The sequence below is a fragment of the Myotis lucifugus genome, unplaced genomic scaffold, assembly GCF_000147115.1.
Source record: "Myotis lucifugus unplaced genomic scaffold, Myoluc2.0 scaffold_191, whole genome shotgun sequence".
NCBI lineage: Eukaryota > Metazoa > Chordata > Mammalia > Chiroptera > Vespertilionidae > Myotis > Myotis lucifugus.
In genome coordinates, this window is record NW_005871239.1 from 2,133,236 (window position 1) to 2,157,353 (window position 24,118).

General features: G+C 41.0%; 2 protein-coding genes across 5 annotated transcripts in view; one reads left to right on the forward strand and one right to left on the reverse strand.

Annotated features, from left to right (window-relative positions):
* Positions 1-7,616, reverse strand: part of GPR137C (G protein-coupled receptor 137C) — a 55,659-nt gene extending 48,043 nt beyond the window's left edge. For all 3 annotated transcript variants that reach the window (XM_006096980.3, XM_023760774.1, XM_023760775.1), the window contains exon 1: positions 7,167-7,616. In XM_006096980.3, the coding sequence (XP_006097042.1) occupies positions 7,167-7,616 (450 nt within the window). The remainder of the gene's footprint in view (positions 1-7,166) is intronic.
* Positions 7,617-8,340: 724 nt separating this feature from the next.
* Positions 8,341-24,118, forward strand: part of TXNDC16 (thioredoxin domain containing 16) — an 81,528-nt gene continuing 65,750 nt past the window's right edge. Inside the window, exons 1-6 of one of the 2 annotated variants that reach the window (XM_023760771.1) lie at positions 8,341-8,440; positions 14,736-14,847; positions 15,406-15,473; positions 15,562-15,710; positions 15,863-15,945; positions 23,891-23,964. In XM_023760771.1, coding sequence (XP_023616539.1) covers positions 15,596-15,710; positions 15,863-15,945; positions 23,891-23,964 — 272 coding nt within the window. In that variant the 5' untranslated portion in view covers positions 8,341-8,440; positions 14,736-14,847; positions 15,406-15,473; positions 15,562-15,595. Of the gene's footprint in view, positions 8,441-14,735; positions 14,848-15,405; positions 15,711-15,862; positions 15,946-23,890; positions 23,965-24,118 lie in introns of both variants that reach the window. The other variant, XM_023760770.1, reaches the window with a different exon arrangement.

A 24,118-nucleotide genomic window follows, 5' to 3' on the forward strand; every position in this document is an offset into this window, starting at 1 on the left:
AAATTCTAGATGGCTAAATACTTTATAGATTTTAGCCTTTTCAAGATTGTCTCTCAATAACATATATCCCATTGGTCTAGTTGCTATGAGATAAAAATATGATAAAATAACTTCTTATCCTTAAAGGACTTTTCATTTTAGTTGTTGAAAACACTTTTGTGAGAAATCATGGGACATTTTAACAAAACCAAAGTAGTGATAAGTTAAACTGCATGTTATTTGACATACCACCAATATTTGGAAGAATACATCTATTGTCAGGGACAAAGATAGCACCCATAAATGTAAAAGTTAAAAGTTGAATTTAATTTTCTTATCTGTTTTGGTGTTGTGATTAAGTCACTGTGTTTTACTCTGATTAACCATCTGGCATTCATGTTACAAAATTGCAAGAAAAAAAATATCAATATGGGTCTTGAAGATGAACTCATTGATTTTGGCATGCATTACAGTACTCCAAAGATAGTATACTATCAACTCTCCTTTTAAGTCTTCTTGTTCCAATGGCAAATAGCATCCATTTTATCAGATACAGTAGTCCCCCTTATGTAGTTTCATTTATCTGTCATCAACTATGGTTGGAATATAGTAAATGGAAAATTCCAGAAATAAACAACTCATAAGTTTTAAATTGTATGGATAGCATGATGAAATCTCATGCCATCCCCCTATATTTTGCCTAGGATGTGAATTATCTCTTTGTCTAGTGCAGCGATTTTCAACCTTTTCATCTCATGGCACACAAACTAATTACTAAAGTCTGTGGCACACCAAAAAAGAGTCTTTTTTTTTCTGATCTGACAAAAAAAAAAAAAAAAGGTATTATTTTGATTCATTCACACCGGATGCTATTTTGTGTTGGCTGTTGTCATTTTTTTATTTGACAATTTAAGGGAAAAGAGGTCAGTGCCCCATACCAAATAATCAGGTGTCACATATTTTAAAAATTCTTGCAGTACAATGATTGCAAATATCTGGTTTAGTGTATTCATGCTACCTGCTCATTAGTCACTGAATAGCCATCTTGGTTATCAGATCAATGTGGCAGGACCACGGTGCCTGTGTTCAAGTAACTCCTATTTTACTAATAATGGCCCCAAAGCCTAAGTGTAGTGATGCTGGCAATTTGGATATGCCAAAGAGAGGCTGTAAAGTGCTTCCTTTAAGTGAAAAGGCATGTATGTACCAGAAAAAACATAGTACATATAGGATTTGGTACTATCCATAGTTTCATCCACTTGGGGGGTCTTGGAATGTATCCCTGCAGATAAGAGGGGGAGACTGTAATCTGTTTTAACGACTAACATCCTCTGTGCTAAAAGTACAAGAGTGTGAATCTTTTACTGGTAAGGTACCAGGTGTACCAGTTAATAATGCAGATTTTTTTTCAATAGATGGAGTTACACATATGTTGATACATATGCGACTTGATATGTATGTTATTTTGTTGTATTGACAGCAAGCTTCAAAACTACATATGTCAAATTTTCTGAAGGTGTTAACATCATAGATATTTTTACACTTAAAAATGTCAAATTTCGTGCCAAAAAGAGAGCATTTGCGGGAAGTTTTAATTCATTACTTTATTTTGAAGAATACTATTTTGAAGTTATCGTATACTTCGGGAAGCTTATGGTGAACATGCTCCATCTCAAAATACTTGTGAACGCTGGTTTAAATGCTTTAAAAGTGATGATTTCAATGTGAAAGACAAAGAATGTTCAGGTCAACCGAAAAAGGTTGAAGACTAATAATTACAAGCATTATTGGATGAAGATGCGTGTCAAACTCAAAAACAACTTTCAGAAAGATTAAACATTGCTCAGCAAACAATTTCCCTAGTTTACAAGCAATGGGAAAGATTTTAAAAGAAGAAAAATGGGTGCCACATCAACTGAACAAAAGACAAATGGAAAACCGAAAAGTCATCAGTAAAATGTTGCTTCAATGGCACGAAAGAAAGTCTTTTTTGCATCGAATTGTGACTAGTGATGAAAAGTAAATTTATTTTGAGAATCTCAAATGCACAAAATCATGGGTTGATCCAGGTCAACCATCAACATCGACTGCAAGGCCAAATTGCTTCGGAAAGAAGGCAATGCTCTGCGTTTGGTGGGATCAGGAAGGTGTGGTGTATTATGAACTTCTAAAAACAGGTGAAACCATTAATATTGATCGCTACTGACAACAAATAATCAATTTGAACGACGCTTTGATCGTGAAACGACCAGAATGTGCCAGAAGACACGGCAAAGTAATTTTGCTTCATGATAACGTACCATCACACACTTCAAAACCAGTTAAAGACACGATAAAAGATCTTGCCTGGGAAGTATTAACCCACCCACTGTATTCACCAGACCTTGATCCTTCAGATTACCACTTGTTTCGATCCATGGCACACACACTTTCTAAGCAGCACTTCAAAATGTACAAAGAAGTGGAAAATTGGGTCTCTGAATGGTTTGCCTCAAAACAAGAAAAGTTCTGTTCGGACAGTATCTACAAATTACCTGAAAGATGGGGGAAATGTGTAGCTAGTGATGGACATTACTTTGAATAAAGCACCTTTGATATTTCTCTTGAAATTATCATGTTTTCTTTGATTACAAAATCTGCATTATTAACTGGTACACCTGGTAAATGTTCTATTGATCATGCCAGAAAAAGTTTAATGGGTGTTTTTAGATTAGTGTACAGGTTTTGTTTTCCAACTATCTGTCTTCTGGAGGTTAAGTATAATGAGTTGAAAAGTCTAATTATTTTAGGAAGTGCTACTTCCTTTTTTCTCAATTCTGCTCAAGTGTAGTCAGCAAAAGAAAATGTGGCCCAGGCAGTCTTAACTTTTTGAAAATGTAATGGGTTCTAGAAGAACCACCAAAATATGTTCAAAGTAGTAACGATTGTTTCACTAACTCTATTTTTACACTGCCCAGTCATTCTTTGTAACTAAGTCTTTAAAGTTAGAATGTTTTTAATTAGTGAGAAGTGGATACAACAAATGCTTTAAAGAGATCAACAGTAAAGTAAAATTGGTATTTAATATGACAGAAGTGAAGACAGAGTGATTTGTTAATCAAGAAGCACACCTATTCAAAATAGCTATAGGGCCTTTTGGTTAAAAAAAAAAAGCAAATATGCCTGGTCTACGTGGCTCAGGAATTGAACATCGACCTATGAACCAGGAGGTCATAGTTCAATTTCTGATCAGGGCACATGCCTGGGTTGAGGGCTTGATTCCCAGTAGGGGGCGTGCAGGAGGCAGGCAATCCATCATTCTCTAATCATCAATGTTTCTATGTCTCTCTCCTCCCTTCCTCTCTGAAATAAATTAAAAAATATATTACAAAGAAAATCAAATATCAGTTGTTTTGTCATCATCCAGACTTTCTCTATTACTCTGCTCACTCAGAATATGAAGAACTCACTGGGAAAGCTTCATTAATTCAGAACAACCAATGGGAAGAGTACTTTCAGTTCCTTGAAATTGATAAAAAAATTTGAATTCAAATTTTCTTTTAAATACAGATGCTTCTAGATTTTTTCCTAATGAATAGGGAAATTACTTCTGGTTAAGATACCTCTTTTTAAACAGGTGGAAAATGTGTTCTTTTAAGTAATGTGTCATAAAATTGTTAATCCTATATAATAAAAGGCTAATATGCAAATCGACCAAATGGCAGAATGACCAGTCACTATGATGCACACTGATCACTAGGGGTCAGACGCTCAATGCAGGAGCTGCCCCCTGGTGGTCAGTGCGCTCCCACAGATGGAGTGCCGCTCAGCCAGATACCCTGAGCCGGGCGCATGGCTGGCGGGCGCAGCAGCAAAGGCAGGAGCCTCTCCTGCCTCTGTGGCAGTGCTAAGGATGTCCGACTGATGGCTTAGGCCTGCTCCCCATGGGAGCCTAAGCCGTCAGTCAGACATCCTCCAAGGGCTCCCGGACTGTGAGAGGGCACAGGCTGGGCTGAGAGACAACCCCCCCCCCATGTGCATGGACTTTGTACATCAGGCCTCTAGTTTTATTATAAAAAGACAAGCACAGACAACCTACACTATTAAGAGACACTACAAAAGGAAAAAGCTTTAGTCCAGCTTTTTTCCAAATTATATTTCCAAATATAATTGTATATAATTTTCCAAATTATATTTCGAGGTTAACAGAGTTTTATTGCTTTTTAAAAAGTACACCACACTAACAAGATTCATTAAACAGGAAGACTTTTAGACATTTAAGTTCTTCCTCACTAGCTGGGAATATCAGAAAAAAAATTTTTTAAAACTCAATCTAGTTATTGTGTATTATGTATAGAAGCATAGTTTTTGAATTTTGAACTTTAAATTATACTGTTACAGTGTTTAGCCACTTTGTATTTATGTCAGGGTGAAAGGTATGACTGGGAGAGAGCACAAGGGAACCAAAGGGAACCTCTGGGCACTGGAAATACTGTATATTTTAATCTGGTGGTGGTAACATGAGAGTGTCCATATGTAAAATTTCATCTATCTTTGCACATTAAAATTTTTATTTTATTCTTAAACTAGAGGCCCGATGCACGAAGATTCATGCAAGAATGGGCCTTCCTTCCCCTGGCTGCCAGCACCACCTTTGCTCTGGCCCGGAGCCGCCTTTCTGCCTTCCCACGCTGCCCAGAGGCCCAGAGCGGCTGGGCTGGTGCAGTATGCCTGCGTCGTCGCCATGGTGATGATGCAAGCGTCCTGCCCCACCCCCAGCTGCTTGGCACCAGCATATGCAATTTAACCCGCCATATTTGTTGGGTTAATTTGCATACTCACTTTTGATTGGCTGGTGGGCATCTGAAGGTATGGTCAATTTGCATCTTTCTCTTTTATTAGTGATTTTATTTTGAGAGTACGTTTGTTTGTTTTTTTGTGTGTGGTTTTGTCAATCCTAACCCAAGGATATTTTTCCATTGATTTTGTTTGTTTTTAGAAAGAGTAGGAGGGAGGGGGAGAGACAGAGAAACATAGATGAAAGAGAGACACAGCAATAGATGTAAGAGAGCATAGCAATCGGTTGCGTCCCACACCTGGGGCCAGGGATTGAGCCTGCAACTGAAGTGCAAACCCTTGACTGAAATGAAACCTGCGACCCTTCAGTCTGTGGGCCCAACACTTTGTCCACTGAGCCAAACTAGCTAGGGCTTAAAATTTTTAAAAAAATCGATTTTAGAGAGAGGGAAAGACAAACATCTATTTGTTGTTCCACTTATTTATGCATTCATTGATTGATTCTTGTATTGCCCTGACCTGGGATTGAACCTGCAACCTTAGGGTATTGGGACAATGCTCTAACCAACTAAGCTACCCAGGCAAGGCTAGACCTAGCTATACATTTAAGATTTGTGCACTTTATATATGATGTCACAAGAAAAAAGTAAAAAAAAAAAGTGTTTATCTCCTTTATGAAATGCCTACCAACTATTTTGCAGTGGATCATTAATATAATTTTATAAGTCAAAGTGTATAGGGGAAAATAATTTATCTGATGCTCAAGGCATAAGGACTGCTAATCACATATAGGTAGATTAACTATATCTAAAGCTGGATTAAAGCTTCAGTGAAGAAAGGTCACTGGTATTGTATCAGAAATGGTGTCAGGAAGAATATAATGTATCAGTTTAACTGCAAAGGAGAGAAATAATTAAAGTTCAAATAACAACTAGAAGATCAAAACATCATCAAATAAGTGACATGACTATGGCATGATTTGATTTATGATTACCCATGCTTTTTATTTATGCTTTTTACTGTTTGGTTGTTAGTCATTGTATTGCTTGGACTTCCAAAGGTGGGGGGGGGGGGAAGGAAAAGAATGAAAGTTAATGTTTTGTTACTTATTTTCAACTATTGCTTTTAGCGTGCTAAAAAGCTGAAGTTAGGACTGGATTTAAAAATTATGCATTCTACTTTCTATCTACTATGGGAGAAAAGAGTTGGTTTATGTATGCAAGAAATATAATCACTGATTCTGCATCAAATGTTTTTACCTTTGCTGATAACTAGTTAATTCTCATCACCTCCAAAGCCTTTGAGAGGATTAGTTGCATAGACCAATATTGTTCTATGTCAGTATTAAGTATATGATGTCACCTTGCTTCCTCCCCTCCGCAAGCTATTTTTTTTTTTTTTTGCAGGATGGGGAGGGGGGCTTTTTCTACAATTCTCAAAATTCTGTGGCTTAAATACCACTAGCTGACACACATGATTGACAACCTTACACTCCCAAACCTGTTTGAAATGGGTCAAATACCTAAGCTCCCCAGAACAATGCAATCCAACCAGTAATTCCCCATAAAAGAGAAAGGGGGTGTGATTAGCTCCCAGCTATTAAACAAGTTATTGCAAAAACAGTTTGGTGGTTTGTTTCTGCAATAGGCACAGATTCAGCTAGTATTTTCTCTTAATTAGCTCCAAAAAAAAAAGAAAAAAAAAAGAGAGAGAGAGACTAGGCTGCAAGAGGTAGGAAAAATAGCCAAAGCATGAAGCAACTGGGGCAAACATGAAGGGCTTGATGGAGGTCTTTCTATTGACCCCAGGCATTGGTGATTGATTATTAACCCTGCTGGGGAACGATCGAACGGGATTTGTGCGAGGCTGATCGAGCCACAGGAAAGGAGATGCAGGAGGGAATATAAGCTTCTAATAAAAGAAACGCAGCAACAATAGCAGAGGCACAGCTCTGCCTGGTGACGTAATGGCTGGCAGCAGGCCAGCTTCGGCAGAGCTGCTGCTACCTCAGCATCCAGCCCCTCTCGGCGCAGTCCGGCTTCGGCGGAGCTGCCGGGGGCTGCTACTTCTGGCGATGCCACCCCCCAACCCTCGAGGGCTAGAACCCCGAACAAAGGGTCGTCCTGCAGTCTTAAGTTGGGAGAACACACACTCGTACTCCCTCCGCCGCCCCCCCACCCCCAGCCCCTCCGCAACCGAGTCAATCAATCAGCTGCTCAAGTTTAGGGAGAGCACACCGGCGCGCCCTCCAGGCGTGCCTCAGTTTCCCCAGACTGGTCTCGGGTCCGCATCTCAGGGCCGCTCCCCCCCACCCCGCACCCCGTCCCTATTCAGAGTTGCTCGCGGGGGTTGGAGGGGGGGGGGGGGGGCGCTCGCCCGGCCGGCCCCGCACGCCGGTCCTCCCGCCTTACCTCCGCCAGGTAGAGGTTGAGGAGACAGAGCGTGGAGAACTGGAGGCAGGAGGGGAAGCAGTAGAGCAGCCAGTGGGGGAAGAAGTGCAGGCGGGCGGGCGGCCGGAGCAGAGGCAGGGAGCCGCTCAGCGAGAAGGCGGCGGAGAAGAGGGTGGTCCTGAGCGCTGCCCACAGGAGGCAGAGGAAGAGGCAGAGGCTCTGGTAACTCAGCCGCCGCTCGCGGTACAGCAGCAGCCGCCACAGCTGCAGGTAGGCAAAGGCGAAGAGCGCGGCGTAGAGCAGGGCGTGCAGGACGCTCAGCGCCAACTGCACCGAGCCCGGCACCGCGGCGCCCGAGGCGGCCGCGACGGCGCCTTCCCCTCCGCCGCCCTGGCCCGGCGTCGAGGGCTCGCGGCCGGCCACCGGAGCGGCGGCAGCGGCGGCCACGGGACCCGGCACGGACACCCTCATGAGGGGGCTGGAGGGAGGGCGAGGGCGCGCGGGAAGGAAGGGGCCGGGCTCGGGGCTGCCGTCGAGGGGGAGAAGGATGGGTGCCTCACCCCCCCACCCACCCTAACCTCCAACCCCAGGAAGCGCCGTGACAGGACCCGGAGCCTCGCGACTGAGCAGTCGCAGATCCTCCGATCCCGCCTTCTCTACCCGACCCCCCCGGGGGTCTCGGCTCCTCCTGCTGCGGATCCGCTCGGTCGCTGCAAAAAACAACTCTCGGCTGGAGACAATCAGCTGAGAAACCCGAGCATTTGAGGCGCTCGCTCCGCACCTTGGGCTCGCGCCGATTGGGCCAGGCGGGCACGCCCCCAGCGCGCCGAGCTCGGACGCCCACGGGCCGCGGGACCCGTCGCTCCGGGGATCCAAGCTCTGATTGGACGCCTGCGCTCTCCGCCTTCTCCCCCTCCGCGCACTCCCCACCCACGCTGCCGATTGGCCCAGCAACTGCACGGCCCGTTCGCACCGGCGGGAGGACACGGTGGTCGCCCGCCACCTGGGGCGGGTCTCGCTCCGCCCTCTGTGCTTCCCATTGGTTGGAGAGGTCTCACGTCGGGAGCACGAGGAGAGGGAGGAGCCCCCGGGATTGTGTGTTTTATGTGTGTGTGTGAGTGTGTTTGTGTGTGTGTGTGTGTGTGTTTGCAGGCCCATTGCACTGAGCGGTGGCGGCTGTGGGCGCTGCACTCTCGCAAGTGGGCGTAGCGAGCGCGTCTGCGGGGTGAGCGGGGCGAGGACCCGCCTTCTGCCTCTCCTTCGCCGGGCGCGAGCCGGCGGCCGCGCGCGGGCAGGTAGGTGGCCGCGCGGGTCCTCCAGGCCAGGGCTCTGGGCTCTGCCTGCAGGAATGGGGCTTCACCCAGGCGGCTCTCCCCCAGCAAAGGCCGCCCCGCTGAGCTCGGGTTTGGCCTAGAAGGGGCCTCCCCGGGGTTCTGAGGAGGGGCATTTTGCTTCCTTCCTTCCCGGCGTGAGCGGCGAGGAAAACCTGAGCCCTTTGAGGGGAGCGGGAATGGAATGAGGCGAAGGGGGACCCCCGTTCTAAGTAAGGCTCTTTCCTCCCTCGGGAGCCGCCCTTAGAGAAGAGTGGTATGAGGATGAGATGGAGGACCCAGCAGTGTGAAAAGGGGGAACGTGGCCCTTTGAAACTTAGAATGTAGACAGATGCTCTGCTAGGCATAAGTTTAGGGAAAAGGCAGAAATAGAACTCTGTCTCATATGGATTCTAGAGAGGAAGAAGCGGAATGGTCTGTGCTCCCTAAATTCCACATGCATTCTTCCAACCTTCGTCCTGTCTGTGGTAAACCAGAGACACAAAACAAATGTTCTGTGACTGCTGTAAATGAGTGAGGAATGAATAAATCTCCCAGGTGTATTGGCTGACACATAGCATTTCTTGACTTCTTTTCTCTTCTCTTCTTTCTTTCTTTCTTTCTTTCTTTCTTTCTTTCTTTCTTTCTTTTGGTGATTGCTAATAAAATGAGCAGAATAGTGCATTATGAAGAGAAAATAATTTGTATTCTTCTTAGAATGAGCGGCACTCCACAAATTCAGTATCTGAAAGGTACTGGCATATTTACTGACGCAGCCAAGACCCAGCCTTTCCTGTTTCACTATCCTTCGCTCTAATGCTTTGCCCAGGAAGAGTGTTGCTACCTTCTTTCCTAGCTAGTGATCCACAGAGAACTTTAAAGTCTGTTTTGTACCCCAGGCACCGGATGCTGGTGTGTTTTGGGTTCTATCTCTATCACCCCTTTCTCTATCTCCATCTCCATCTCCATCTATAGACTATCTATTTATCTATCTAATTGATTTCAGAGAGGAAGGGAGAGAGAGAGAGATAGAAAGAAACATCAGTGATGAGAGAGAATAATTTGATTGGCTGCCTCCTTCAGCCCTCTAATGGGGACCGAGCCCACAACCCAGGTATGTGCCCAGATGGGAATCCTACCTGGACTTCCTGGTTCATAGGTTGCGGGGTGGGGGCTGTTTTGGATTCTTTCTAGCTGTGCTGACACACTGGGATAGATGTGTGGGCCTAGCGCTGTTACGTGGTATCTCACAGGTGGAACAGTCAGCTGAGCAGTTGTGCAGTGCAGCCTACAGAAGTTCACAGGCCTAATCCGACAACGCTTTTGAGAAGGATCGCATGTTTATTGGAGTGTAAGAAATTAACGTAATGGATTCCTGGAGCATGTGGTTAGGACCCTACAGTTCTACTTGAGAGGGGACAGTGCTCGATGGCAGCAGTGAGTTAACTGATTGCAGTTATGTGCTGTAGCACATAAATTAAGCATGAATTCAGAGTTATGGGATTTGAGTCACTTGTCAAAATCAGGGGAACCTCTTGTTCTCTGGCATGGCCTGTTTTTTGTATCTTTTGTAATCAATGAGGTGCAAATTTTAGGCCATGAATACAATTTCGCTATGAAGTTTTTTTCTTTTTCTCCTATATTATCTACTTAAAATGATACTTAATACCTGGATAGTTTTAGGTCTTTGATTGTAAGACTTTTTATTCTAGTGTCATTGCAACTCTGGATACCCTCCTCTTTAAATTATATATATATATATATATATATAGATACCCTCCTCTTTAAAAAAAATATATATATTTTTATTGATTTCAGAGAGGAAGGGAGAGGGAGAGAGATATACTGAGAGGGAATCATTGATTGGCTGCCTCCTACGGGGATAGAGCTAGCAACCTGTGGATACCCTCCTCTTTTCTCCTTTTTTTAGGTGTATGTGTGCTAGGGGGTGGGGATGGAGATAAAGAATTTTTCCCCAATTATCTTGAAATGGCTGTAAAGTAGAGAGATGTTGACAATGCTGACTCCTTTGGTTCTTAAATGATAAGTTGTGATGAGATCTAATCAGCATTTTATTTGAGGCTGGTTCAATGAGCAGGTTCTGTTCTACAGTAGCAGCATTAAACCTTAAGTAAGCTAATTTTTGACAAAATACTCTTACAGGAACTTTGTAAGCATTAAGTGCCCCATTTGTTGCAAAATAGGAAACATGTCTTTTTCCCAGAGAATGATGCCCACAGCTCTTGGTATAATTTGCTTAATGTTTACAGTTGTCAATTTCTTCTTTTTGTTGAGAGGGAAAACCGTTACTTTTTTGGTTAATCGAAAGGGTAATTTAGGCCTATAAAAGGCAAACGAATCAGTGGCCTTCTAGAAAAGCTTGTTGCTAGATATTTTAAAACTGGAAATGTGTCCAAATGCACAATGGTTGGATATTGTTGTTCTAGGAGGGCAGATTCCTTTAGCACAATGGTCTTTCAAACATTTAAAGCTGAACCATTTGCCGAGTACTGTGTGCGGGACCCAATTTCAAAATGGGATTGTTCTGGCTGGAGAGGGCCACCAGCTGCTCCACCTGTCTGCAGAACATATGAAGGTGAATCCTTGCCCCCTCCCCTCACTAGCAGGAATATCAGTGTTTTTCCCTTGAGGTACATTGTCCTCATTTCCCTCCGGGGGCTCTTTCAATATTTTGGTGCCAAACAAAAACTTTTGTTGCCCTTAGCATTTTATTTGCAAATGTGTGAAATTGCAATAAAAGCTTCTAAACATTTACACTCAATTTCTATGTTGATCTCATTATTATTGACCAGTAACAGATAGTTCATATGCTGACACATGCTCTAGAGCAGTGGTTCCAAACTCTTTTTTGGCCATGTCCCACCTAAGCATCTCTAAAATCCTGATGCTCCCCCTATGACATATACTTATTATTCAAAAAGTAAACTTTCCTGGAGGAAGCCTAAAAGGCCATTAACTTGGTCTAAACAAGCTTCCAAAGAACATGGCATCCATGAAAGAAAAAAATAAAAGAATGAAAGGACAGTTGAAGTACTGAGGAAGAAGTCACTAAGAAATTATTTAAAAAATGATAATACAAAGTGATATGAAAAAAAATAGCAAAGTTTCAAAACATATAATAGAGAACTAAAATGCATAAATATGTCACAATATATATTTATGTACTGTATATGAGGCCCTTAGGAGCATAAAAAATGCAAAATATTCACTGTTAATAACTCATTCTCGAATTGCCCCCCTTAAAAATCAAATTGCCCCTGTGTGGGGCATGTGCCCCATTGTTGGGAACCACTGTTCTAGAGCATAGTTCTCCATGGTCCTTGGCTTTGCCCTGCAAGAGGTCCCTTTCATTTTTATCATCCTTGACCACATCTGAAGTTGGCTTTGGAGGTTATGAGCTCTTCCCATGGCTGAGCAGTTTTTTCAGCTTACCGCCTGACCCCACAAAGGTGGGGACTAAAGGATTATTTTAAGGTTTGAATCACTAGTCTCTTGGATGGTGGTTCTTCTTTGAGTACTTTTCTTTTAATATTTCATTAGGCACAACCAACAGCAACTCTCACATAGTTCTCATCTTCCTGTCTTCTAGCCTCTTCTATTAAGGTATAAATACATCCATTAGCCCCCTAGATACATTGTCATAAATTCATTAGGTATGTGCCACTTCCAAATTATTGTGGTGACAATTTCATCAAATGTTTTGTTACTCCTTAATGTGGATCATTTGCTGAGCTCCTGTCTCTGATAAGTTTCCTTGGGTGGGGTTGGGGGGGGGGGGGGGCGCTTCCTTGTTGCTTGATCCCTGATCCAGTATTTTGGAGTTCTTGTTGTGGCAGCATCTCACTTCTAGTTTGTATATCAATGAAGATAAATTAGATTGTTCTGCAATAATAAGTCCTAAAATCTCAGTGGCTTAAGACAACAAGGTTTATTTCTTCCTATGACACATGCTCATTGCATATCAGTTGTGGGTTCTCTTTGTTGTGTTCATTCTGGGACCGATGCTGATGACAGCCACCACTTGAGCATTTTTAGTGACTGTGGCAAAAGAAAATAAAGCTGGTATATTGCACACTAGCTGTTAAAACTATTGCCTGAAAGGGACATACCACGTTTGCTCACATTTTATTGGCCAGAATAAGTCACATGGTGATCTCAAACTTTGCTAGGGGTGGGAAGTACAGGTAGGTAATAAGTGTAATCCTACGTTATACCTGCCAGGAAAACTGGAACTGTTACCCCATGCTAATGAGCTATCTCAACAAATTGACGAGGTCATATTTCTCTCAAGGTACACAGTGTACTCATCACTTTGTTCTGATTTTTTTTAGTTTTTGAAGCATTAAAGTACTGTTTTCTGTTCCATTTTCCAATAACTGGAGGAAAAGTCACCAAGTACCTTCTGTATCTTTGTTTTTATTCTATTCTCACTGGATGTTCTCTTTCCCCACCACTTGCCACCCATACTTACCTTCTCTTTAGTTTAAATATATTTTTATGAGGAGATCATGTCTCTGGACAAAGGCATTTTATTCATGTGCAATGACCACTCTTCTGTGGCCCCACGGGGTAGGTTGGGCTAATATGAATAGAAGCTATAAACGATTTCCTAACACATAGGTAATTTTAAAAAAAATCAAAGTGAAAAGATGCACTGTTTAAAGAAGGTTCTGCCCTAGCCCGTTTGGCTCAGTGGATAGAGCGTAGGCCTGCCGACTGAAGAGTCCCAGGTTCGATTTTGGCCAAGGATAGATGCCTGGGTTGTGGGCTTGGTCCCCAGTAGGGGGCATGCAGGAGGCAGCCGATCAATGATTCTCTCTCATCATTGATGTTTCTATCTCTCTATCCCTCTCCCTTCCTCTCTGAAATCAATAAAAATATATATATTTTTTAAAAGTCCCTTTGGTGTCTTTCTCCCTCCAATGTCTTATTCCTTAAAGGCACTTACTTTCAACTTGTTTTCGGCATTGATATTCCTGCTTCTAATAAACTTGGCTTTTGGTCTTGCGAAAGATTAGTATTTGGCTCCTTTATCCCTTTTCTCGCCCTGTCTGCATGAAGCCTTACTTTCTATCTCCCATCTTCTCAACTGTGGTTGCCATAGATTTGGCTATATCATTATTCAGTATTTATTTTGTTATGACCATGTAAACTCTATTTCAAGTTGACCTGTGCAGCAGTCTCTGCTTTAAGTAATTCCTTAAATAATCAATTTATCAAGGATGGGATAAACTGCAAGGATACCTATGAGTTCTTATCTCTAAGAATATGTAAGAATAATCAGCAACATCACTAATTGTCCAAATTCACAGTACTTTGACATGTGTAATCTCATTTGTCCAATGTCATTTGTCCAATGATAGATGTGGGAAAGTATTCAAGTCTTGAATGTGCAGTTAGAACTTTCTGTGCTACAAAATACATTCTAGGGGAAAAGAATCATATGTTAACCCTAATGTCCAATTTAATGTTAAATTAATTGAATTGTAACCACAGAGACAGGAAAAATGATATTTTATACTGACTCTTTCAATTGTGCTTTCATTTAAGTATTTTACCTTTTACTTAGGTTGGAGTTATTTCATTAGTATATCATTATTCCCTTAGTCTCAGGATGCATGCATTTTCCCCACCTCCAGAATATAAAGAAAATCTTGGATGACCTATTTTAAACCATTCCCATTAATATAGTCACTTTAAAATATGCTGCCTTAAAATGGCTGTACTGTAGAATCAATTTTAATGTCAAGGATACCCCTTAATTAGATCATTAAAATTACTTTTTTTTAGATACTGCTCACAGTCCTCACTCCTCATTCTACTTGAGTTTTGAACTCTTGGCTCATTATTAAAAATTGATGGCAAATTCATTCACTGTTTGATATAAATTAGCTCTAATGAAAAGAATATTAGGAAGTAATCATGAGTAATTAGCTCCTTCTTTAGATATACCTACTTCTTAGGGAGAAGTGTTATATGCTTATTGATAATATTAAGAGACCAGAGTAAATATTCAATTTAGTGTATTTTTTTCCTAATTTTTTCATTCTTTTATCATTTTATTCTTTATGGAAAAATTCTACCCCTATCCTTATGGGCAATTTTTGCTTTTCCCCCTTGTGTCCTGTTTTAAGATAGTGATCTTTTGTTTGAAAAGAAAAATTAAAGTAAATTCTCACCTACACCTGTGGGTATATGTTTACCTTCTAGAAGTATATTTTTATATTATGCAAATTTTCCTATCTTCTTTTAAACATAGATAATATAGATTATCAATGGAAGAGTTTCCTGAAAGAAGATATTGTTTAAGAGAAATTTAAAAGTAGCAAGACAGAAGAGAATTGAAAGCAGATACAGAGGACAGCATGGAAGTAAGTACAGCATGAAGGAAGATGCGAGAGGATATCTAGAACAAATCTGAGTTCAGAAAAGAGAAGTGATTTGAAAAGATATTTGAATTTCTAAGCTGTATAAATAAATCAAAGTCTTAAGCATTAAAAATGTGTATTAAGAAGGACTGTTAAGTAGTTAGGGGATTTAAAGTAAAAAGAATGTAAACATAGTAGACATATATTTTGATGTCTCACTCCCATGTTAATGGTATTAAATAGCTGTTTGTGTGTTAATTGTAAATCCACTCTCGGTAGGGAAGGATGAAATGCCCAATTTAAAAATTAATTGTATGTTAGATAATAAATTTTAGAACCCTTAAAAATGACAATTAGCTTCACATACTCCAGTAACTACCTATTAAACTTAAGATACTTAGTATATTACATGTTCTTGATATCTTTTGCAAGTATCAAAAATCAATAGCATTATCAAATCAATGTCATTATATATCATCTCAGATATTTTCTAGAAAGGAATAATAAGGTATCAAAATCAAATATATAAAAATAATGCCTCATATTATTCTTTTTTTGCAGATTTTACTTCATTTATTTATTTAACAAATTAATTCAGCAAAACTTTATTGAACACCTACTCTTGTCAGGTATTGTCTGAGGCTACAGAACACAGCAGTGAACAAAGCAGACAGAATCTCCTGCTTATATATAACTACAGCTGATGATGTCTTTTAGTTTCGATGGATTTAGAGTTGGCATCTCTTTTGTCATGATGTGCATTGTTTATAAGTCAGCAGTCAACTCTCTACCAGAACTGAGTCCTCAGAAATATTTTAGTACCTTGCAAGCAGGAAAAGCCTCCTTAGCTTATTTTTGTCAAGCTGGTAAGTATTTTTTATATCCTGACTTATGTGACTTTTCTATTGCTATTTAATCAGTATGCTCAGTGGGAACTTATTGTTAGGCTTTAATTTTAAGAATTTATCTTTCCTAAGAGGTAAATCATTAAACATTCATAAAACATTTCTTATTTTAGATTCTCCAAGTACCTCTGTATTTCTTGAAGAACTGAATAAGGCTGTTAAACCTCTCCAGGACTATGGAATCTCAGTTGCAAAGGTAGAAGGATATTTATGTTGATAAATTATTAGTGACAAACATTTTACATCTAAATGACTATCTAAAAATGCTTATGTAGTTTTCTGCCTTTTTTTCATAAGAATAAACAAGCACAGACGTTCCAGATTATTGTATAAGTTAATAAATATACAGGAAAAAAGCTGTTTGAAACTCTTTAGCATGGCATTTAATTTAATTTTGTAAACTATTCTATTGGGACTGTGGTGTCAATTTTCAATCCTATAGTTAGACTTTTGTTTTGCCTGACAAATATATCACAATTCAATAATTTATTAAATTTCTGTTAGCACAAATGAAGGTGTTGTAAGTGGTAGGAAGGTGTTAGACCTGTGGGGTCAGACCGGACCTGGGTTCAGCAACCTCAGTACTTGAGTTGTGTTTTTTTTAATAGATATATTTTTATTGATTTCAGAGAGGAAGGGAGGGGGAGAGACAGAAACATTAATGATAAGAGAGAATCATTGATTGGCTGCCTCCTGCACGCCCCCTACTGGGGATCGAGCCCGCAGCCCTGCATGTGCCCTTGCCTGGAGTCGAACCCAGGATCCTTCAGCCCCAGGCCAATGCTCTATCCACTGAGCCACACCAGCTAGGGCTCAGTACTTGAGTTTTGGCCAGGAAAGAATTCAGAGAACATCTATAATAATAAAAGGGTAATATGCTAATTAGACCGGACGTCATTCCGGTTGTCCTTCCTGATGAAGCTGGGGCCAGAGGGAAGCCAGCCTGGGTCCCGGGTGCCGGAGGGAAGCCGGTGCCGGCAGCTGGGGGAAGGAAGGCCTACTCTTTTTTTAAAATATATTTTTATTGATTTCAGAGAGTGAGAGAGAGAGAGAAACATCAATGATAAGAATCATTGATTGGCTGCCTTCTGCTCAATCCCCAACTGGGGATCGAGCCCACAACCCAGGCATGTGCCCTTGACTGGAATCGAACCTAGGACCCTTCAGTCTGCAGTCCGATGCTCTATTCACTGAGTCAAACCAGCTAGGGCAGGAAGGCCTACTCTTGCACGAATTTTCATGCATCGGGCCTCTAGTTTATTTATAAAAATCACAGAGGAAAAAGTAATTAGTAGGAGAATGGACTTAGGAAACAATTTAGAGGTAAAGGAAGGGCCCTTGGAGTGTGGGAGTGAGGAAGGTAAAGGTAATATGCCTGGGGGGAAGGAGAGAGAGAGAAGGGAAAGGCAGACCAGTGTTCCTGGAGGGAGAGTGCACTGGATTCTCAGTCCAAAGGTTTTAAGGGTGGAGATTTTAGGGGATTCCCCAGGGGAAGATTTCAATAGAATATTCAGCAGGTGTCCGGGTATGTCATTTCAGGGTCTAGGTCTCCACTGATTGTTGATTGTTCAGCGCCAGGGCAGGAGGTTATCATCTAAAGCAGCTGGTCCTGAGTTCAGCCATAGTGTTGCTTATCTGGTTTTGTTGCTTTTCTGGGCCTGGAGCTGAAATACAACTGAGGCCTAAATATTATCTCTAGGAAGGAAATGTCAGCAGGTCTAAACTGAATGACCAGTGATATGCTAGGGGAGGAAAGGTCTCTTTGGGGGCAAGGTCCACCCTACAATTGCCCTTTGGTAGGTACCTAGGACTTTCCCCACTGGTGACCTTTTGTACCTGGCCCATTGTCCTTGCTCTGCTCATGTCTGTCTAATTGCCTACCACAGAGGTACCAAAGTTGAGGTACCTGAAATATTTTTCCTTTTCTGTTTTAAGTTTTTATAATTACTTATGTTGCAGTTTCATTTATTTTTAGGAAAGTTAAAACAACCTAACTTGAAATTATATACTTACTTTTTTCTCAAAAGAATTTCAAACTTGCCATGGAATATTATGGAAAATTTCCACAAGCATCATGGATTAGATAGGTACATAAGCCTTTCATTTAGTTTAAACTTAGAATTTGTACCTTAGAAAACTGAATGAGAAGTAACCCAGGGATTATTAAATTCTTTCAGATTAGTGCCTACCTGACTTTCTCTTGTCGATGTAAGAAATGTCCAAACCTGTGGAGAATTGTTATGAGTTTATTTGAGCCAAACTGATGACATGCCCTGAGGAGCAAGATTTCAAAAGCTCTGGCCCTAGCCACTTTGGCTCACTGGATAGAGTATCAATTGACTTGCAGACCTAAGGTACCCAGGTTCGATTCTGGCCAAGGGCATGTACCTGGGTTGCAGGCTCCTCCCCGGTCCGGGCCCTGGTCAGGGTATGTGCAGGAGGCAACCAATCAATGTGTTTCTCTCACATTGATGTTTCTCTCTGTCTTTCCTTCTCTCGTCTACTCTCTAAAAATCAATGGAAAATACCCTTGGGTGAGGATATATATATTTATTTTAGAGAGGAAGGAAGAGAGAGAGATAGAAACATCAATGATGAGAAAGAATCATTGATTGGCTGCCTCCTGCATGCCCCCCACTGGGGATTGAGCCCACAACCTGGGCATGTCCCTTGACCAGAATTGAACCTGGGACCCTCTCCGTCTGCAGACCGATGTTCTATCCACTGAGCCAAACTTGCTAGAGTAAAAAAAAGAAAGATTTCAAAAGCTCTGGAGAATAAGTTTCTTTAATGCATTTGAAATTCAGGAGGGAATTTAAGGATGATTACATGGAGGTGGGAGAAAGTAAGGTGGGGATTGGATTACAGGATAGTTAATGTTATGTGCTTTCAACACTTTAAAAGGAGGGTCTAAAAAGGTGGTGATATTAACACAAAGCTCTGTTAACCTTGATGTACAGAAACAAGGACAGGGCTTGTTTAAGGCAACGATCAACCTTTTACTAAAGTTATATGCCTGGGGTGTGACTACCCATCATGACCTCCCCAGTTAGGAATTTATGATCAGTTCACCTTGTGAGGTTACTTCCCATAGCATTCCTTTTTCTCCTATACTGTGTACATTTGTTCTTAGTTCATTAGCCTTCCTCCTCCAAGAGATGGCTATTGTCCCTCTTGGTCTCTGCAGCTAGTTCCCAGGGCAGAAAGGTTAACTAACCTTGGCTATTAAAGAGATATTGTTCCCTCTACGCATAGAACACTTTTGACACCAGATATGTATGTTTCCACACCAAGCAATCTGACATTAATTGCCCAGAGTTAGCACAGACCTCCCAGGGGTAAGGGTTCAGTCTTGTAAGACCACCTGTCACTTCAGATGCCAATCATGAGTAGTGTGTCTCCAGGTTACCTACAACTTCTGTAGGACTTGGCTGCAAATTGGGTGTTCTCACCATCCCCTCCTGAAAATGGATAATTTGCTATAATGGCTCACAGAACTCAGGGAAACACTTTACTTGCTATTGCTGGTCTATTATAAAGGCTATCTCAGGATCAGCCAAGTGGAAGAGATGCATAGGGCAAGGTCTTGAGCACAGGAGTTTCAGTCCTAGTGTAGTTTGGGGTGTGTCATTCTCCTGGGCCTTGGATGGTGTTCACCAACCTGGAAGCTCTCTAAATCCGGCTGCTTAGGGTTTTATGGAGGCATCATTATGTAGGCATGACAGATTAAATCATTGGCCATTGGTGATGGACAATCTCCTGCATGGAGGATGGGAGGTGGGGCTGAAAGTTCCAACCCTCTTTTTTTAAGAAAATTAAATTTATTGGGGTGACATTGGTTAATAGGGTCATATAGGTTTCAAGTGGCATTTCTATGTTACATGATCTGTATATTGTATTGTGTGCCCATTACCCAAAGTCAGATAATCTTCCATCATTATATATTTGGCCCTCTTTACCTTTACTAACTCCCCTACCCCAACTCCCTTCTCTGTGGTATCCACTATAGCCAAGCATGTTAAACTCGCGGCCGGCAGGCCGCATCCCTCTTTCAACTACACTGAAGTTCCAGCCCTCTTAATGATGCTTTCTGGCGACCAGTCCCTATCCTTAAGTTATCTAGGGGTCCCCAGCCACCAGTCACTTCATTAGCATAAAAAAAACCCTTCATGGGGTTTTAGAATCTCTTTTATCAGGAACTGGAGTTAAAGACCAAATATTAGAACAAAAATGCTCCTAGCATGCCTATCACTCAAGAATTACAAGGGTTTTAGGAACTCTGTGTCAGGAACCAGAGGCAGAAACCAAATATATATGTATTATGTCATGGCTATATACCTTAAAAAATATTCAATTCTGTTTGTATAGGGGTCTCAGCTAATGAACAGCTGATTACACTCTAGAATGATAATGGCTCTCATCTCTGAGGAGCTATGAATAACATTTTATTTATTTATTTAAAAATATATTTTATTGATTTTTTTACAGAGAGGAAGGGAGAGGGATAGAGAGTTAGAAACATCGACGAGAGTGAAACATCGATCAGCTGCCTCCTGCACACTCCCCACTGGGAATGTGCCCGCAACCAAAGTACATGCCCCTGACCGGAATCGAACCTGGGACCCTTCAGTCCGCAGGCCGATGCTCCATCCACTGAGCCAAACCGGTTAGGGCTATGAATACCATTTTAAACTGAAATTTAAAAATGAAATAATAGACTAAGTATGACACTCAAAAAAGGTAATCATGCTGTTTATCTAGTAACTAATAACTGTATGTCTAGTAACAGTAGTAGAATATTGAGGTTCATGCCCAGTGGTACCTTTATATGAACTAACATAATTTAAACTCAATTTTGTAGTTGAGGTCACCAAGCTACATAGAAGGGACACTGTGGTGGATAAGAGAGACCTAGATTGAGTATCTAGCTCAGTCCCTGGCACATAAGAAGTACTCAGTAAATGTTTGAGATTAAAATTAGCTCACTATATTTAGTCTATTGGATAAAAAGATGATTAAGACCCAGTCTATTTCTTTGGATACTTTATATTCTAAATAGGAAGGATAAAACACATTTTCAAATCATTTTAATAAATAGCAGAACCCAATTATAATAAGAGAGATACAAATAATATGCCATAGTGGTTAAAAGGAAAGAGAGCTCATATCTCATTGTTGAAATGGAAGGTCATATATGGCGTTGGGAAAGACTTCATAAAAAGTAGCATCTTGAGATTGTCCTCAAAAGTTAAGATTTCAGGAGGCAGAGGTAGATGAAGAAAACACTAATATCAATGGATTAAATGTTCCAATTAAGACCAAAATTATTAAGCTGGGTATAATAACCAAACCCAACTGATGCTATTTAGAAATGCATCTTAAAGGCTTCAGAAATCTTCAAAGTAAATGAAGGAAAAAGATATATCATGAAATGATAACCTAATGAAATCTGGTATAGCTATCCTATATAATAAAGCATAATATGCTAAGTGTCCGACCGATTGGTCAACCATTCAGTCGACTGCTCGACCAGTCGCTATGATGTGCACTGACCACTAGGGGGCAGATGCTCTGACCTTAGGTTAGCTTGCTGCTGTGGTCCAGCTGATCGGGACTGGGTGAGAGAGCTGGACATGCCCTGGAGCCCTCCTGCAGTCCTTCCCCGGCCTGCCGGCCCCCATAGGCCCCAATCGCCAGCCAGGCCAAGGGACCCCACCTGTGCACGAATTCGTGCACCAGGCCTCTAGTATTACTATATCAATGTAGATTTAAAAACAGAAAACCTTTGAGTTATCCTTGACTTGTAGTTCCATTATAACCATCAATAACTCCTTTAGTTTCTACTATCAAAACTCTCCAAATCTGACTCTCCAAATCTGACTACTTCCTATGCCTTCCTCGTCCAAAGCATCATCAGACTTATCTGGGAAACCATAATAGCCTTCTAACAATTGGTCTTTCTCTTTTCACTTTTGTCTCACTCAACTCTTCACATATAAGTGAAATGTGTTCAGGTTACCTTGATACCCTCCCAGAAAGGCCTCCCATTACATTAGATAAAATCTGTGGACACTCACTTCCTCTCTTATCTGATTTTCTGTTCCCCCACCTTGTTCAGTTTGTTCCTTACACATACTGGTCATCTTTCTGTTACTTGAGCCTGCCACATGTGTTATTTCCACAGTCCTTTGTATTTTCCCACTCTGCTTAAAACTCATGTCTTCCACATATTTACATATTTGTATGTTTCACTCCATTGCTTTGGTTCTTTGTGCAAATGTCACCACCTCAGAGAAGCCTTCCTTGATTCCTAAAATGTCCTGTCACACACTTAATATTTTTTATAGCATTTAACATTACATATTACTTAATTTTTAAAAATTATCTGTCTCTACTTTTAGAATGTAAGTTCTAAAGATAAAGTTTTTTATTTGTAACTTAACTGTACCCATTGACTAGAACAGTGACTGACATATGGTAGGTGTTCAAATATCTGTTGAATGGATGAATGGAAAAATCTATTGTCATAATGCTAACCATCCCTATGCTCTGACTTTTAAGCATTCTTTTAAAATTATTTACATTAAAATTTATTCGTTTCTGCTTATGGCTATAATCTGACTTTTAATTCTAATTCTCTATTCCTGATATCTTTTCTGAGTATCAGTTCTCCTTTTGTAACACTTAAAAAACAACACAAATGTAGCTTCCCTAATTGTTATTCTGATTCCTCAAACTCTCTTAAAATTAAATTGAATACCACCACCAACAAAAACTTATCTTAAGAAAAATCCCCTAAGCCCTAGCTGGTTTGGCTCAGTGGATAGAGCGTCAGCCTGTGGACTGAAGGGTCCCAGGTTCAATTCTGGTCAAGGGCACATGCCCAGGTTGTGGGCTTGATCCCCAGTGGGGGACGTGCAAGAGGCAGCTGATCAATGATTCTCTCTCATTGATGTTTCTCTCTCTCTCTCTCTCTCTCTCTCTCTCTCTCTTCATCTCTGAAATCAATAAAAATATATTTTAAAAAAAAATCCCCCAAACTAACAAAATCCAAAGCAAAGTCACTGTTCTTCTAGAATTAGTCTTGGTAAGTTATGTTGGTGTGTACCTCTTTGCCCCATCTAGTAACCTTTTTTATTTCCTTCCTTTTCCACCTCTAGCTCATGCTGCTTATACATGCTCAGTTTTTCCCCTAGTTTTACTTACCATATTTGTGAAAAGTCTCTTGAATCTTTTCTGTTTTACTTCAGGTCCCTGTCATCCTTGACCTATACTGATGTGATTCTTTTAACCTGCCTCCTTATCTCTGTGCTCTGATGCCTTTCATTTTATCTGCATGTTGCTACCAGGATTGTCCTTGTATTTTTCATATCGAGTCCTGATTGTAAGCTATCAAGGGCTGTTGTGGCTGCTCAGGCATCATCAGGGTCTTAGGTTTATTCTTTCTGATGCACCATCTTTAGCAAGGATTTCTTCTCTAAAAATGCCTTGTGGTCCGTGATTACTACTGCTGTTCTAGCTATCTTGTCTGTGTTTTGTCAGGAAGAAGTGGGAAGAGCAAGAATATCAGTAAATCCTCTTTTAAGAGCCTTCCAAGAATCCCAACCCAGTGACTTCTCCTAACACTGTTTAGCCATCCTTACCTGTTGGGCATCTGGAAGAGACTTTTATGAGAGATTTGCTTTTAGTGAAGTTCCTTTAATAAAACCAAAGGGGAGGATGGATTTGGGGTAAGAAACCCGTATCTGCTATCCCTGTGTGCCGGCTGCTGAGGTGCTTCCATGGGCTCAATTTACCACTCACTGCTGTGCTTCTTGGCTTTCCCTCAGGACTTTTGTTCTGCTTTAATTGTTTCCTTCCCTTTCTGCCTGGTTACCTTCTGATTGCTCCACAAGATTGAATTAAATGTAAACTCTTAGGTATAATTAAATATAACTCTTAGGTATAGAAACAGTTCCTCTTTCTGAGTTACCTCAAGCACTTGAATATGTGAGCAATTATGGGACACAAATCAGAAAGAAAAGTAAAATAAAAAAAATATGTGGAGACAAACGGTAATGTTTCATTTTCTTTCTTGTATCCCTAAGCAAGAAACTGTTACCTTTTGATACACTCTAAACTTTAAATGTTATCTTTTAAAGGTTAATTGTGTCAAAGAAGAAACATCAAGATACTGTGGAAAAGAAAAGGATTTGATGAAAGCATATTTATTTAGGTAAACTATTATTTTGAGTGCAATGGACAAATATAAAAGTATACCTTTAGAATATTCAAGTGCATAAAATATCACTAGTCCAGAATAAAGTTGTATGCCATGGGGGGGCGGGAGGAGGGGCTGTCATATGAGGTTTAGCAAAAAAGTCCAGGTA